We start from the raw sequence: 18,435 nt of genomic DNA, 5'->3' as shown, positions 1-18,435 counted from the left end.
ACATGTATGAGATTTTACTGGCATTTTTAAAATAATTATCTGCAGGGAACCGAGATTTCAATAAAAGTCTCGTATAATTAACTGTGTTTAAAACTTTTTACTTGAAAAAAAACCAATGTTTTTTCACGTTTTTACCGGAAAGAATTAGTGAAAAGATAGTTAGTTTTCTCAAGGATTATTTATAAAGTTTAAGCATCCAACATTTTACATCAATAGTAATTTGTGATCATGTAGATTTTTAGTGAACTAACTACCAGACTTGACAATTGTTAAGTTAAACTTGAAAGTTAAAAGAGAAATAATTAGAACTAGCTTTCAATCTTTGCAATTGTCAGTTAAACGTAAACTCGAAGATCATTGCATTTTTAAAACCAATGAATAGTTATTCCTTAGATAAACAAACTAACGATCAATCTTATGTTCTTTATTGTAAACAGTGTATTTACAGAAACTACGGAGTAATCGGTATAAATCGGGTTCAGACAGAACAGTTTAAAAAACACGAACAATTTCGTTTTAAACGGTTCAACTCCTTTTATCCTCGACATTGGTCGCACGACAGAATCCAGTTATTAATTTTCTTTGTGCGCTTGTTCTTTCCATGCCAATAAATCGTACACGTTTTTATTTTACGATTGGCCAGAATTTATGGAAGTAGAGTTCCACGTAGTGTCTCAGAGATAATCAATAATAGCGCGTAATCTTTAACGCATCGATAACTCGCTGTTTCCTAAGGTTATTTCAAAGCAAATTACTTTTGTTCGATACATTATTTATTGCGTCGCCGGCAAGTGCCATAGCTTTTTCTTATAAAGTTTTTCTCTCTAGCAAGGACGATAGAACGATTCAACGTAAGAGTTCCATTTCTTTTTTAATAACGAGCAATACGCATGAACGATACATATTTTGCCAAGGAGCCTGAAAACCAAGACTATAAAAGAAAGAAATGTATCGTTGCTAAATAATGGAAAAATTTATTTTCTTTAATTAGTTTGTTCTTTTAACCGACAGTATACGTATGTTTACCGAAAATAATACGCGATCGTAAACTTTTTAACAGCACCGATTCATAATGCCACATGATCAACAAAAATTAGGTCACTACGTTATTTCGTATTATTATTCCGTGTAACTATTTTCAGTGCTCATATCAAACTACACAAATCGTATCATAGTATTCATAGACCAACCATCTCAACGATGACTTTGTCTTCAGTTTCGCACGATGCCTATTCGGTTCTAAACCGTGTTCCGTTGTCCTGGTGTGTTACGTACACATTTACAAGGTTTGCTCAGCTAGATTAATGCGGTTGCGTGAAAAGCGACGAAGTGTCACGATGTTAACTCGCTCCTATCATTATCCATACTACACTCGGCTATAATAACTCCGACGATCAGATAGGATTATTAGCTTATCAAGAGATCCTATTTTTAGAGGAATGATCGTCCTGAGTGTTGCTCATCCTCGTCTTGATCCTCGATGTTAAATTTGTAATATCACTTGCATCAGTTTATATACTTGAAAATTTGATATCAATCCCTGTTAATCAACGTGTGATCAGATTCGCTTGTCTGTACTTCGATTACGACGCGGCGGAATCAACGATCTATGAAACTGCTCGGCAAAACGAATAAAATTTACGGCTCTCTTGAGATGTCGCGTCAAATTAGTGGGTAACGAGCATCGAATTGCCATAAGACTCCGGATACGGCGAGAACGTAATTCAATCACGTTTGCTGGAAAGCGTCATACGTCGATCTACAGCGAGAGAACTCGGCATCGAGAGGATTAACGTGATTAATTATTTCATCGAATGTAACGCCATATCGATGACGCCGTTGAAGCGTTATAACGGTTTTCGTTTCCATGGAGTGGTGAATATCGTGGATGAAACTGAATCCTATAACACTTGTTCTTGTTCGTAAATACAAGCAAGGCACATAGCTTTAGTATGGCCGTATTCGCGTACATTAAAAACGCAGCTGCGATGCTAACGATATTATGGTTGAGCATTTAGAAGATTACAAAATCTCGTCGCTTTTATATGCTATTAAATTTTATTGGACTTTGTTTGTTCACATTTATTCGCGGGAGTTTTTGCACATTCTATAGAAGCTCTATATCCGTTGAAATAAATTATATCTTTATCAACATACGCGACAATAGCTATTTTGTAGGAAACTGTGTTGCTTCGCAAAAATATTCAAACTGAGACAAGAAGAGAGAAAATACAATTTCTATAGGCTTATTATTTCAAACCGTACATATCGTTATTTTGTGAGAAGCATGTTTTATTGTACCTCTAAAGTAACTCTCAATTAGTCTTGACACAAAATATACTAACTTCGTGATAAAATTTTATTTCAATAAAAATAGTTTTACTATAAACTATACGAAGACTTCCGTCACTGATCTAATACTATCAACTTCAAAATTACGTAGAAATTATCATTGGATAGAGAAACCTAGTTATAAATAATTAGTTTTCACTTCCTATTTTAAGAGAGACAGAGAAAATTTCGTGTCCGATTTTCGGTATCCCATCGCCAATCGGATCAGCATTCTCTTTTAGCATTAGCATTCTAGCATTCTCTTAGAACAAACAAACTCTTACCTTGATCGGCAGAGGCCCTTCTCGGATCGTGCGCCACCATGCCCGCCTTTGCGGCTCTTCTGTCTTGCAAACCACTGAGGCTACCCCTCGGAGTTCTGTCGATCGTGTCAGAATCGATACCTCGCCGTGTGCTTCTCGTCTCTTCCTCATTAGCACCGATCGATCCTCTGGGCGCGTCGTTCATGCCAATGCTCCCTCGCGAGGATCTGTTCACCTCATATGGAATGATCGAGTTTCTTGGACTCTGATTCAAGCACTCCGACGCTATGGAACCTCGCGGGCTTCTCTGCGGGCTACGATCGACCAGTTCCATGTTGGTCATGCTTCCACGGGGGCTTCTCGAAGAATTGGGTATCAAAGAGTGTCGAGGACTGCGAGAAGGAGGATTTCCATTTTCAGACATCAGGGACGTCCTTGAAGCGTTCAGAGGAATCAGACTGTTCCTCGGGCTTCTATTGTGAGTAACGTCCGGTACCAAGGAATTTCTGGGACTCAAAGGAGCTTCCGGGACCAAAGAATGTCGCGAACTGTATAACATGTCAGGTGCCAAGTTGGTATCTGGAACCAAACTGTTCCGAGGACTTCGAACTCCGTTACGGGAACTTCTGTAATAATCGTCCGGAACCAGGGAATTTCGCGGGCTGCGACTGATCTTCTGAGTGAACATGTTCCGCGTGTCGCCATATTGATCCCGCTCCAGCAGAGGCTTGTGGTGGATGGGCTGAAAGGTCAAGGGTATATCCTCGAAATTGATGAAAGCAAAAAGAAATCGTAAGAATACAATCAGCGTGGCGAATCTCTATGGGGGAATTTCGCTGATGCCAAGAAGTTCTAGGAGATTCGAGTGGAACACACACTACGATATAACCATGTTCTATTTTTCACCTCAATTTCGTTCACCTCAACCACGTTTTTAACCAATTAATTATTGCAAGGCGGGGGACAAGTATGACGTAGAACAAGATAGGTCGTTTGACAATTATTTCCAAAGATGGTTCGAGTATTGGCACACGTCGAGCTCGCTAAGAATAAATTTTTTCCACAACAAGTTTTGCGGATTTCTCTATAGTTTCGAAGCCATGCTCCGTCACATTTAAGTGTCGATACGCGTTACTCGTCGTGTGCCGGTATCGATTTAGATTTTCTACTTTCTCGTCTCCAATTCACCTATGCGAGGTACGTGAAATATTTACAGATCACTTCGCGTTTGAAGCTTCCGTATTGTGCGATACATCAGCTTGTCTTATCATTAGCACGCTCGTACGACTCGTACGAGTCTAATTGTTCACGCAAATTCACAGGATGCGAGGGGATAAATCTAAATAGATAGAATTGTCAATTATGAACAACCTCGATGTCGTTTCCCATTGATAAAGCAATATCGGGCACGATACTGCCCCGTGGAGAGCGTTGACGTTCCATAGTTCCTCGTAGACTCGTCGGTGGCAAATCGACAGGTTTATCGGTTGCCACGCTAGCGCGTCGTCCTCTTGGTCCGGCGATCGGCGACGTATGACCAAAATTCGTCATATTGCGCGATGCTCTAGAGCGTCGCGATGATGTGCTTCGATGCAACATCACAGAGGCATTTTCTCATCCCTGAAAAACGAAGGTAAAAAAATCTTTTTAATTCGATGACATTTAATTAAAGTAGTTTCTACTGATTCAATTTTTACTGATTGTTTTTCCAGCGACTGATTATAATTTCATTATTCCAGATTTGCAGGAATTATCTGTGTTGGAATTAAAAAGTTCGCAGAAAAGAGTCGTTATAATTTCTTCGTTTACAATTTCTCCGAATATTTTTCAACAAACTTTAATGCGATCGATAATTGACGATGTAACAAAATTTAATAGATGATATTGACGTGCGAAATTGAAACTTAGGAGAAACGACGGTTTACATAGCACGCTGTAACGCATATCGAGTCAAATATATTTCTTTTACTTCTTCACATCGATCTTAAGAAATATTTTCTGTATTGCTTATTCGCCAAGTCACGTTCGCTTTATTAAATTTTTCGATTAAACTTTACGAAGAAGTTTCATGTAAACAGAGAACTTCGTGTCTTTTTCGACTGATAGGCATAGTAAAGACCCATAATGTACTGGTAAACGAGACCATTTGACGAAATGTCGAGAAACGGAAAACTAATCAACGTACTTTACTTCTTTTATCGAATATTTTTACTCGGTCAGCATGCGAAGTGTCCACGAACACGAAACGTACGATCCTCGGTATACGCTTAGCCTGGAAAAGATAATCAACAGTATGGAATCAATTTCCCGCAAGCTACAGAACACGCCAGGTACGTAATAAACCGGCTTTTATAAAGATGACCCAGATACGTACGCGTCGCGTTGCATCGCTCATCGGTTTCGATTCGCTGGCTCGTGATCGCGACGAATATTTCCATGAAATAGCGCGAGCAATAGGTAAGCGAGCAGTGATCCATTCGAACGATTAATCATAAACGTGACCGATCAACAGGAGGAAATAGGTCCTTTATCTAATAAAAGCTATCCTTCAACCATCAAACGAACTGTAATTGAATTTTCACGTTATTGAGTTCGTTGAATCACTTCCGTTTTACCAAACGTAGTCAATGATACGATAATGTACGGTTTGTAATTGGAAATTTAACACAATCGAGAATCGAGATATTGAAACGATAAATGAAACAGACGGTGGGAAAATAAAAAAATAATCTTCCTGTAGAAAAGTATGCAAATTTGATGTATACGATGAAACGCTAGAACAGCGTCCACCCTATACAAAGCGTATCATTGTAAATCCATAAAATTTCCATAAAAGATCGTGAATTAATTATTTTGACAACATTGGTGGTTAAATCTGATCAGATAAATTGAACTATTTCGATGCATTTTTTAAAGGTGGCAAACGATAAAAGCTCTTTCAACCGATAAATATCAAAATTAATAAAAACACGATTTTCGTTTCTATTGAAAATCTTCCCTTGTTTATCTTTTCGACCCCTTAATTAATAAATCCCTGGTCCCTATAATATTATGTGAATTATAATTACGTATTCTAACTATCGAAGATAATATATTTTAAAATTTCTTCGTGGACTCATAAACACGTCGGATCCTATAAATGTATTTCTTGAGACTAAATCTACTCAAAGTTACAAAGATATAAACATAAAGCGCTTTTTATTCGTTTTGCTTCTTCAGATTGGTATACTTGTTCACTTCGACAGATCTTACGAAGTCGTAATAAAGCGATACACCCGAGAGCGAAGCTTTTTATCCGAGAAAATTGCATTCCGTGCCAGTCATCGGATATTTAATAATCCGCCGCTGCTAGCATTAAGCTCGACAGAGGATACGTGGTCATTGGTAATTAATGTTCTCGACGCTTTTTTTCGAAGGGGAAACGGCAATAATTTATGTAAATCGAATGAATATTGCGTGCGGCCATTGCGTAATCGTCTAAATTTTCTTAAATATAATCGAAATGGCATCGTATCGCGAATATGAGAAAAGAAATGTGGAACAGCAATCCATTCGACAGCACGTGATTTACCGTAGAACTGCTTGAACGCGAATCGAAATACATAGAAAGCTTGTGGATTGAAGACGATTAAAAGACCTAAATGTTATTACAATATCTTCCGATTTTTAAGTGGAAGGATTGAACCTACTTTTAAGTGATTTGAAATTCTTTAAAAAAAATCTGAAGTAATCTTTCAAACTGTAAAATTTAATTTAAGTACTGTATCTACACATAAAATATTATAATCGTTTCGGGTCCAGGTGTCGAATAGTTATCTCTTGGCTGATTTCGATAGCCTTGAAATACGGTGTCAAGATCACCATTCCGATGAACTTTCTCTTATTTTTCGTATTGGAAAAAGTTATTCAGAATGCTGACCTTGACAAAATATTTCAAGAGTATCGAAATTTTGCAAATTACAAGTTAGTTGATCATCTTATTTGGCGTAAAATTGTAAAACCGTAAAGTTGTACAAAGGAAGTCTATAAGCACCGATTCGTAACTTACAAACTCTGTAATATTACGAGTTGATCAATAATTTCTCAAGGAGCGACAAACAAGGGAGAAAAATAGTACGTTTCTGTATGGACTGAAGCAACGTGTTTTTCACTTCGTTTCATACTGACCATCGTCGTTAACACATGAACGTGACTGGATTCACCGAATCGTTAGAACATCGTTCGTTTTATTGGCTGCTGCAAGCGGAACAAATTCTCGAGCAATTTTTTGAGCCTGTTAACTAAGAATGAGGTATAGAATTAAGCGACTTCTTCGATCAATTAGCATTTTGCGATGGTGAAACTGTTTACCTGGGGTAAATAGAAAGAAAACTCTACTGAACGCGTCTGTGTCCGCTGCTAAACTCGGTACCTTGAAATGTTTCTACGAAAACATGAAACTTTGAGTTCTGTTAGATTTTGATCAAACTTTTCGATGTAAAATTAATAAGCTTGGATCGAAGATAAATGGCTGAGGTTAATACGAAATCACGTCGGCAACGTCGTTTCGTTACGCTGCAAATGATATACGCCAGACTTGGAAATATATTAATCGATTAAACACGATCGATTACTTTATCACTATATACACACATGTACGTTTTCCATATCCTTACATTCGTTCGCTTTACCGTCCTACTTCGTTAACGAAATACTGTGTCCGCAGGTAATAGTTTTACAAAGGTAACGATGATCACGATAAGAGGAAATAATGCACTTTTGCTGCTTTTCGTGTTCAACGTTGAGATTATTAAGAACATTCTGCGATATTAATCGTAAAATGGACGCTTGAAGTACTACCGAGGAATAAAGTATACAAAGAATGAAATATTGCCGGCAATAATAATTCAACTACTAAATGAAACAATGTAGGAATATTGTACACAGAAAGTATTACGGTTGAATGACGTGAACTGTTACCTGTTAATTGCAGCCGGGGCAGGAATGAAATTCATGCCGCTCGTGGTCGATACAATTACATTTTTGTGCAAGCCGTTCCCTAGTCGGAAATGAATTAACCAAACGCCACCAGTGTATTCCAATTGTTAATCGTTCCGATAACTCGTTATTATATCGAACCACATCGATTATCTCGATATATCATCATAATGAGTTTTCCAACGCGTCCCACGCCCAATGATAATCGAATCGCGCGATCGTGTCTTAGCCTGTGGAAATCTTAAAATTTCAATGACTTTTTGTTCCATTTCAATTTAATTAGCGATAGTTCCCTTTAACGGATCGAAAGTAATACGATATCTTGAAAAACATCTCATATCTCGGCAGTGATTTGGGATTTAGAAGGCGATATGTAATCCGCCGATTGATTACTTTGCCTTTTCATTACGTTGAAATCGGCAGGCCGAGAATTCGCTGGATTTCTTTAGAAGAATTTATAGCTTTGTTACGTCGTATCAGAACACCCCTTTTTACTCATGAAGGGATATTAGATGAAAATATATCAACAGGACTCTACCTATCGGCTTTTCCTCCTGCAATCTTCATATATTACCGTACAAAAAAATATTTTGAATTTTTCCAGAAATGCCCATTACGATTACTCGACGAGAGGAAGCACAATCATCCTTCATCTTCTCGTCTATCCTACGCTCATCCCACGGAATTTCTTCCATCGTTTCCCCGAAATCCATTTGTCTCCACCGGTGGCGGGGGGCTGACGAGGGAAACGGGCCGATGAGTTTAACGGCACGGAATCGGGGCCAATTTCAGCGAGCTCTGGCTGCGCGTGCATGGTGCCACGGTTCGGCTCAATTTCTATTGCGACTGGATTACTCTGAAGACGGATTTTTCCAACTGGTTTCGACCGTCACGAAGGCGAAGATAAGTGCGTTTCAGACGAACGGAAATGAAAAATTCAGCGTGACGAACGCGTGAAACGATCGTTCGATCTTCGTTAGAAGCAAAGCTGGAGAAGACGACGAATTTGCGGGGAGATCGATGCGTTCCATTATCGCAAAAGTTGGTAATTTAATCCTTTCGGACGAGGATTTTTCCCGAGCAACGAATACGATAACGTAATAATATAAACTACAATACGCTGGAGTTTGAGAAAATGAAGAATGTGAGGAGAGAGCATATTACGAGCCATATTTTCCACTCTTCACAGGCACGAGGATTTAAAATCCAGTTCTAAAATTCTTCCTATTTGGTTTTGAAGGCAAATATGCCCTTTTACTCTTCATATTCTTCGTAATTTCAGAAATGTTGCTTGGCGGAATATTAGAACACTGTTAGGGACTTTAGCGGCTGTTGAGGACGGTCTGGTCATCCGCTACGAGGAAATTGCTTGAGAAATGGAAGTCGAACAAGGTGGATGTGTGAAGGCTGACTACTTCTATCTAGTAGGAAATTTATTTCAATGGCATGGTGGAAATGAACGTCTTCGACGTGGCGGAGATTTTAAATTCTCGGCGAGATAGGTTCAATCGAATACTCGTTCTGGTGCAACGATTAAAAATTTATATTGAAATCAGCCGCGTTTCCCCACTAGTACGACGTTATTAATGGTAACGAAGTCCTCGTGCGGAGTTCGGAAACTATTTTCTTTTCGAAGAATGGGAGGTAATTGAAATTATCGACGTCTATTCTTTGCAGCGAAATTTCCAACGGCCAGACAAAAAGAAAAAGAAGTACCAATGATATCGAGCGATATTTTAACGCTAATTGTCTTAACGAGCGATGTAACGATCGATCGGCTAGATATTATGTTCTCGATATAGTAAAAACGAGATTTCAGACGTGAAATAATGAAATAAACAATCGGAATCGATAATATTTTAATACAGTCCTTTTTCCTAGAAATAAGCTGCTTTCGATAAACTTGTATAGAATAGAAGAATAAAAGGAATACCATAAAGATAGACTCTCATTGTCTAATGTTTATCCTACCAGCGTATTTTTCATACAGAACATCGTTTCCGAACTTCATGCATTTCGAAGATAAGGGAAGAACAGCATTGTTAAAGGCAGAAAAAAGGGGATGAAAAAGAGTAGAATAACGTTCTGGCATATCCGTGTTGTCGGATATTTATCTGGGAAAAGGGGAATAGTGACAATCGGGTAAAGTTGCACGCGCGAGCGAAGGCCACAGGCAATCGACCGAAACTTCGAGCGCTTCATCTGTTAAACGTCTAAATGCCACTCTCTCTCTTTAAACGGTTGGCCGGCTGGCGGAGGTTTTCATTTAGAAAAAGTCACCGGAACGCATTCATTTAGTTTTACGCGAGCAATTTTAATCCGGTCGAAAAGATGAAAGATGCTTATCACGACGTAAGCTCCATTTATTTCTTCTTATCCGTTCTAGGAAGCTGAGTATCGCCGGATAGCTAAAGTACTAGCCAGCGCTTGAAAAATTATTGGACGCCGATTCGAATCGTTTCGCAGGTGAACGCGTTCAGGAAATTCACGTCTTTATCTATTTAAGATTTTCATCTCTGTAAATCGAACATTGTCGTATGATAGATGAAGGATTTCAATGGATCGGATCTTCCTGCACGTAATCAGTAAATGGAGCGAGACGGAATCTCCGTTCCCGAAACGAGAATCTTAATCCCCGTTCTCTTTAGTCTCTCTTTTATTTCGCGTTCTTTGACGTTCCCGTTGGAATGAAAAGTTGGCGGAACAGCGTAGAAACTGCGTTCGAATCGCATTAGTCCCGCCGAGTCGAAAGTCAAGTACTACAACAAATGTAACTCGGGCCATTAGCTATTCAACCTCGAGTAGCGCTGGGAATTTATACGAATGACCTGAGCTGAGTTGCGTTAATCCACGTGGCGTACTTTCCGCTTTTAACCTAGGTTTACAAATAATTCCAACGATGGCTGTTTAATCTAATGCGTTGTATGGCGCGGACATTCTAAACGTTACGAAAATGGTGGCCGTTTGTGAAACAGCGGGAAACAATGTGCTGTTGAAGATGTAATCTTCCGTTAAAAATTGTGATTTAAACGGATTATTTAAAGTATTTCGTAGAAAGAACGTGCCGAATAACAACAGATAAGGATTCCGATAATGCATCGACACGCAACTATTTTAATAATGTCTGAACGGAATTGAATGGATAACGTAATTATATGAGCTGAAATTCGATCATATCCCAGGAAGTTTGCATAATGCAAACGTGGTGTACATAGGATCGTGAGTTCCTCGGCGTTTGAGTAATCCGAAGATGCGCACCGGAATACGGTTTCGCGACGGCCGCTAGATGAACCTGGATTCCAGCGAGTCACCGACAAACAACGTTCAATCTACCGGAAAGTAAACTGGTATTAAAATTACAATGGAAGTTAATGAATTCACTACCGTTAATTCGCTGATTCTTTGTTCGCATTAACAATACAGCATTGACTTTCGTAAAATACGATAGATAACGTATCCCACGCTTTGCTATACCAGATTATCCCATTTTTTGTAAATATAAGCAAAGCATCGAAATGATAAAAGTCGTAAGTGTCAAAAAAGAAAAAAAGAAAAACAGAAATCGATTTGTTTATGATAATATAAGTTGTACATGGGATAGGACGAAGAGATTACAAGGGCTGTGGTAATTAAAATGGAACCAATATCGTGATGGAAAATAAATTTTGTATCGTATCTCTGAATCTGTAAAGTTATGGCAAACGCTGAAACAATCGATACTGTCCTAGTGAAAAAGAACGTAAGCGTCAAAATGAATCGAAATGTGTAGTTTATTCCTATTGGAAATCTCCACTTCTGGGTTACTCAAAATGACATTAAAATATCAACGCGTTCAGCGTATGGCGATCACGACGTGACACTGAATATATTAGAGGCAATATTTATATTTAGAGAGAAGTATAATACACCGTGCTTTCATGTATGACTCACTTTTCACCAAGGAACGATAAACCGAGTATATTTAGAATCATGCAATGCTGCACCAAAGTGTATAATCGGTCGCATAATTACGGTGAATACTGAAGAGCTCTCGCGGCTTGAATCGGATTCGTCGGGTTTGTCGAGCAAGAAGTTCTTGCTACCTACGCCTTCAATTAGCTCTGTTTTTATCTATGAGCGGCATTTCTGAATTTGTTTTCGGTCAAAGAAAGGAACCCGAGCCAGGTGGAACTACAGTCACGATTAAGAACAAAGCGAAAATATTTCGCCTACTGTTTCACCTTGTCGTATAAAAACGATAAAGCGTGTAAGAACACGAGCACTTCTGAAGGTTGTATTGCTTGCTCGTGTGTCAAAGTTTCTGAGATGCTGAATAAAAGCTGATGCGTCTGCAACAATCATTTGTCTGCCTCTAATTGCGCGGAGAATGCGAGTCAAGTTTACTCTTATACGCAAGATTACGTCGCTCAGGGGCACATTTCCTCTTTGACGTGGAATATTCCAATACCTGTTAACGATGGTAATTAATTCGGTTACTCAAATTATTCAAATTCACGAACACGATTATATTGACGCAATACTTTACCCAATTTAGTCTCTCTATTACTTCCAAACGCTATCATTTCACAAGAAAGGAAAAATACGGAACGTCGTACTTGTTCGTGGTATGTGAATCGGGAAATTGTCAATCGAGAGCATTAAACGTTTCAATTCCATTAGTGATACGAAACATTGTACAATGTTACGCGTGGATTAAATTTTAAGCTATTTAACTGGAAAACGAGTAGATTTGTAAAGCATTGATGAACTGATTGCGCGTTTACGTTTCCTCCCTGTAAATGTAACACGTAACTGACTCTATACGACTTGGCGTACTGACGATTCGCGATCGATATTGTGCAAACAAAAATAGAACGTAATGCACTTATTTTCTATCAAGCCGATTGGTCGTGGTCGGACGCGATAGAGCGTCCCAAAAAATCGTGTTGTCGGTACAGTAGTATCAGTCTTTCACGTGTCAGCCGGTATATTGTGGAAGGCGTATCCAGCGCGAACCAACGAGTTGGTGACTAACATTTTAGATTTAGATGAGCTCGTGTGAATAGACCTGCTGTCTACTTTACGGCCACTTTAGTCACAGATATACACGCACCTGCCACTTGCTATAAGAACATATGCTTTCTTTAAACGGACGACCGAGTGAAAAGTTCTCGGTATATAAATGAAAAATTTCGCGTCGCAACGCGGGTGTCCCGCATCACGACCGCTCATCCATAAAACAGCAGATCGTATGCTGAGATCGTGGAATGGATAATTAACGTTTATTATACGAGAATCTTAATGAATAGTCAAGCGTGTTCGCATATGAAATATGTTCTTCGTACCGAACTCGTATTGCTATTTTCTCACCTTTTTTTTTTTTTTTTTTGGCAACGTGTCGAGAATCTATGCGATCGAACGAGATAACATCGAAGTTCGAGCGCGTTTGCAGAGAAGCTAAATAGTAAAAAATACGATTCCAGTGATAAAGGGGCCGTAAGTTTCGATATTAATTGAACATACGCGGAACTAGAACTTTGAGAGTTAAGTACACCGTGTATTTCTGAAATTAGTCGATTAGTTTCACGATCCGCGTTTGCGATTCCACGAACCGAAGAATCGAGGATGAATACTTTGAAGAAACGATTGCATACAGAGAGGGTGATTTCGAAATACGCTTCAGAAAGCAAGAGACGGTGCAACGTTGCAAAGCTTGCTATGGAAAATCTTAGGAAATCGCGAGAATCTTTTAGTGTAATTTGTTGCCGGGGCATGGGCACACATTTCACGGTATTACGTATTCACGGATGTAGAATGTTAATAGCGAAGGTCTTCTGCTTCGCGTTTCGTTCTCAAGACGAGATGAAAAACAAAAAATGATATTAATAGGCTTTCTCTAAAAAGCTTGTGATTAAACGAAGAAAAGGACTGGATCCCTTTGACCGTGTCTTCTTCGTCGTGATTTATTTTAATGAATTTTTATTAAATAGCGTAAAAAATGTTGAAGAGATAGGATTAAAAATTTGATTCCCTTGATATATCCATGAAAATATTAAATCTTTTCGAGAGGTCGATTTGTTTGATCTCGAGTTAAACTATATGCACGATGTACACGGTATATAGTTTATATTTTTGTAAAGGAATATTTGTTAATACCATTGATGAAAATAACTTTACATCACTATTAACGATGTCGCTTGAAATAACGAACGAGGCCAGACGTTTAATTTTATCTGGAAAATTTAGTCAGAGAAGAAATTTTTGTGCCGGAATTCATTAAGAGAATCTTGATCGGATTTTGAACGAGAAACGCATAATGTTATAAAGGCCACGAGCAGAAAAAAATATTCTGTTATCTTTCCAAAACGAATTCATGTTGAACCATCTGCGTAGAGCTCGATCAAAGGATTGCGATGTGAGAGAAAAATTTTCGTGAAAAAGAAGAGGAAAATTAATACGATATAGCGATTCTCTCTCAATAGAAGCATGCAATGTATTTTGCATATAGGACCGAATTTTGTAAGTACCGCTCTTCATTGTCAAAAAGAAGTAAGTATACAGATAAATGTTAATTATGAATATGGCATGATTACTCTTAAAAATCCATTGAAATTTCTTCCATGAGGATATCGTTACAGGGATATGTTCTAGAAACACAATTTTATTTGACGCTCCATTCCCCGCGTACGCTTAGCAATTAAATCCAATCAATCGTTGTAGCGGTAAAATTAGAAGGAATGCGAATGTCCCTGTAATTTCAATTCACTATCGCGAACGAAGAATTTCGCAGAATCAATGCCGCAGTTCGATGAATTAAGCTCGAATTAGTCTGTACTAATTTCTTTAAACATTATTTTCTGCTATTTCTCCCTTTACACTGCGATGAAATCCTCGCCTGGCTTCCGTGTCCTTACTCGCTCTACACTCTGACCACCCTAAAGCCACGAGATATCTACGTTCTTGACCCACTTGTACGTTGAATCTTTTATTGCAAAAAATTTTCCGTTTTACCAGCGAAACTTAAGCAGCGAAAATTCGCGATGAAAGGAAATTAACATAATTAGGACAAGACTTTAAGCGCATCAAGAACAGGGTCAACGCCCAAACATATTCCCTCTGTTTACAAACGCCTTTAAAAGAGAGGCCTGCTGCACGAGGCATAATTATATGTCAGGCATTTGGCTTTTTCCATTGAACAACTATAGCGTACGGCTCTTCCCCGAATTCTTTCATGGACCATCAAAAAAACGAGCGGTTTAATCACGTCGGCGAGAGTCGCTGTGCTTTAGAGGTTGCTCAACCAGCTCGTTTGAGTTATTTACTCCTTTCCGTTTCCGTTCTCGTGTCAATAACATCCCCGCGAAAAGTCAACACTAAGTGTCGCTATTGTCACAATCGATCTTCCGTTCTATGTCACTAAGCCATCCATTCGACGTGAAACGTAGTTAGGCCATTTGAAAAGCTGTTTCACCTCGAACCAAATTCTGTGTTTTGCCCTTGCGAAACGGAGTAACGTTCTATGAGGTCAGCTGATGTTCGTAGCAATACAACAGTTAAACGTAATTGAAAGAATCAAACGTAGTTTCCTTTAGAGAACACCGAGAGACTAAAATTCCGGAAAAATTAACAAATAATGAGCACGAAAAGAGTTCGAGGCGATTATTATTTGAACGACTCTTCTATTGTAAAATCAATTACACCGAGAGGCATGCACTCTATGACAAGCAGCTCGAAGACGAAACTTTCCAAGTCGACTTACCTCCGTGTACGAAAACGGTGGTAACGTGTTCATGTCCACCAAGGAGTACGATCGCGAGGTATCACGTTCTCCCGTTGGTATCATATGTTAAAATAGTTTTAGCTCGCGGATTGGCAAAAGATTGCAAACGAAGGCGTACTCGATTCTTGTCGAAAGGTTGCCCGACAAACAAATCTAGTTACTCGATGTTGATAGAAGATACAATTTTGACTTTCTATTCGATTCTGACGACAAGGTATCCCGGGGGTTGGTTTGTTTTCGTCGCGGCAGCCGGTCGCAGCGCAGGTTATCGCAGTCGCGGCTTGGAGCAGACTGAACGCGCCCCGCAGCTCAGTCCAGCGAATAGCATGACGCGCAGAACGGAGACGCTCTCACTGATACGCCCCGTGATTGTGGGCTCAACCTTAGACGCGATTCTACGACGATTGTACGTCTCATCGATCCTTTCGTGATTGATCTTAATTTATTAAAATCGTTTGGAAGTATGGTAGAACTTTTAGAAAAATCGTGCATGAAGTGGCTATTGATTATGCCGTAAGATGAGAACTTGTGAGTTTTATTTAAATTTGTGGAAGGAACTAACTTACCGAAGAAAAGGAATATAATTGGTATTATTTGTATAGAGTGGAATATCCGGCAGACGTTGTTTAAGAACATTCCATGTGCATAATTTATTTTGTTTTTGGAGTTTTGCATTCCCGAAACAACGTCGTACGAAGATCTTGAAAAATCACAAAACATTCACGATATTAGCACAGTATTGATATTAATCAGATGTACATTATAAACATACCAGATGAATTATTTGTCTTGAAAAGTTATATTATCTAGCGGCGAATTTCCTTCCGTTTTGTTTAAGCAATGCGATAGCGTTACAGCAGCACGACTCACACCTTAAACAAAGTTGATGGTAGGTTAATTGATTTATCCTCATTTTGCATCTTCTCGGTTGACGATCGCTTTATCCGCGCTAGAGTTTCCAGGCACCAGCGGAATGAAACTTCGCCTGTCCTAAAGAGTTTTGGAATGTTTAATAGCTCTTTTGTCTTTAAGGGAGCAGATTTTTTCGTACTGCATGAATTTATCATCTATTATGAATCTTCTACACCGTAACTTGGCACAGTTTTTAATTTCTCTGGTAAGCACTCTGAATTCTTACGAAATGATTGCGTAAGAAAATAAATACATGATCGTTGTTTGTTTATCTCATCTTTTCCCTAGCTAATTGATTTTCAGTCTGCATGGACCTACGAGAGAATCGAATCTTTCGTTAAAAATACATCGCAGCACGTTACAAAGAAACGGAAACCAGGAAGGGAAGTAGCATTTTAAAGTAGGTATTGCAATAAAGGGATTATTTTTATGCGACCCAAAGGTCGATTCCTCTGCTTCGAAAGGAATACAGTTTGACCAGCATGATCGATGGACTTCTGTAATATATCAAAGAAAATTACCGTGGCATCGGTTATGCATGAAAAACGGAAGCAACGAAATCGAGCGATCGTTACGATCTTAATAAGTAGGATCTAAATTCTCGTTGAAATTTTAACGTATGTACACCCGCTGCATTTTTATTGGCGAACGCTTCATGCTTCGATAAAATTAGACGCGTGGTTATTTTTTTACCCTGGCTATACCGTTATGTTACGAAAACACGACACGACAAACAGGAAATCCCGTAGGAGCAAGGGTTAATCGTCTATTTTTTCTCGATAATGCGATCAAATCGTCCTTTTGTTGTACATTTTTCATATAATTATTCTCACGTTTCGTGATTTTATCGGTGGAAAATCCTCGATGCCCGCGGGACTTTTAACGACTAAATAGTTGAACAGACGTTCTTTGTACGTCGCGACTACAGCCTGATCAAACGGTTCGAACAAAAAACGCGTTCTTCTTTGTCTTTCTACATGTTGTCGACCGTGTACACTTTGTGTACATGCCGTTGGTTATTATTGTCACATTTCTGTTTCGTGTACTTATTTCCTTCTTATAATTACGTATAATTGCGTATAATTAGATGAAACGTTTAGTTTATTCTCCGACAGACAGAATAAAAAGAAAAGGAAGAAAATTCCGTGTACCATAGCGTTTAATATTAAAATGCAACGAATTTTTCACGATACCTTTAACACGGATATTGTGACATTCGTGTGACATTCGAATCCTCTCCCATCGTAAAAAGTACGCATAACGCACTCGTGGCTCATTTAATACCAAAGACGAAGAAGAAATGTTTATTTCGTTGATGCAGCATAAACAGAGTTTATTTACTGAGATATTTCTATCGGTATTTTTACCGCCTGAAGGCAACAATCGGATACACGTGGTTACTCGGAACTTCGCAGACATTGGAAATTTAAATTCTTTCTTTCGTATCGCGAAACATACATAAATATTCACTGTACGTTGTTTACAATTCATTTTCATTGAATTGATTAAATATCCATCTGCCTGTTGCAATCGTTCATAGGAGACGATCTTGAGGAAATTTTATAATTTAAACGTAGCCATTTTTTCAGGTTTTTCATCGTTATAGCGTCGTGTTGGTTTCTGACTCTTCGCACTTCCCCACCACCAGTTTCCCATCAGTTCTCATTACAAACGTGAACCTTTTCAACTCGTCTGCACAGAATTCTCGAGAAAAAAGGAAAAAAGGATAAAGGAAGAATACCGCTAAATGTCAAACTTTTTGACAGAGGAATTCATCTCGAAACTGATGTTTTGGTTTATCATTGGTTACGTGCTGCGAAAGCATTTTTCAGCCGCGTAATATGAACTTCAACCTTAAACGAAGGAGCGATAGGACGGTAATAGGATAAAAAAAAGTTTCGTATCAAATTTCTTTCAGCATTATTTCCTTCGATGCTAGTCAATCTCCTGTAACCTGTATGGCATCCTCAATTATTTCCCTCTGCGATGTACAAGCAAGGACGTTGTCGACAAGAAAGTAGATTTCATCGCGAATACTAAATGATTTAAAATACGAGGAACACCTGCAATCTCATACTACGGTCGCCTATTTTTAAAATCTGTCTAGTATCGACGTTGCCCAATTAAATCGTTATTCACGCTATAGAAGGTGGAAATTATCTGACCTTATTCGAACTTCGAACAAGGGCACTT

At 38.7% G+C, this 18,435-nt stretch overlaps 1 protein-coding gene across 1 annotated transcript in view; it reads right to left on the bottom strand.

Annotated features, from left to right (window-relative positions):
* Positions 1-15,640, bottom strand: part of LOC117206544 — a 35,514-nt gene extending 19,874 nt beyond the window's left edge. Inside the window, exons 1-3 of the mRNA XM_033446002.1 lie at positions 15,310-15,640; positions 3,966-4,214; positions 2,616-3,336 (exon numbers count right to left, since the gene is read on the bottom strand). Coding sequence (XP_033301893.1) covers positions 2,616-3,336; positions 3,966-4,193 — 949 coding nt within the window. The 5' untranslated portion in view covers positions 4,194-4,214; positions 15,310-15,640. The remainder of the gene's footprint in view (positions 1-2,615; positions 3,337-3,965; positions 4,215-15,309) is intronic.
* Between the last annotated feature and the right edge of the window lie 2,795 nt (positions 15,641-18,435).

The sequence above is a fragment of the Bombus bifarius genome, unplaced genomic scaffold, assembly GCF_011952205.1.
Source record: "Bombus bifarius isolate JDL3187 unplaced genomic scaffold, Bbif_JDL3187 scf7180000008008, whole genome shotgun sequence".
Classification (NCBI taxonomy): domain Eukaryota; kingdom Metazoa; phylum Arthropoda; class Insecta; order Hymenoptera; family Apidae; genus Bombus; species Bombus bifarius.
Note: the sequence above shows the minus strand (reverse complement) of the source record. Positions and strands in the feature narration are given on the sequence as shown.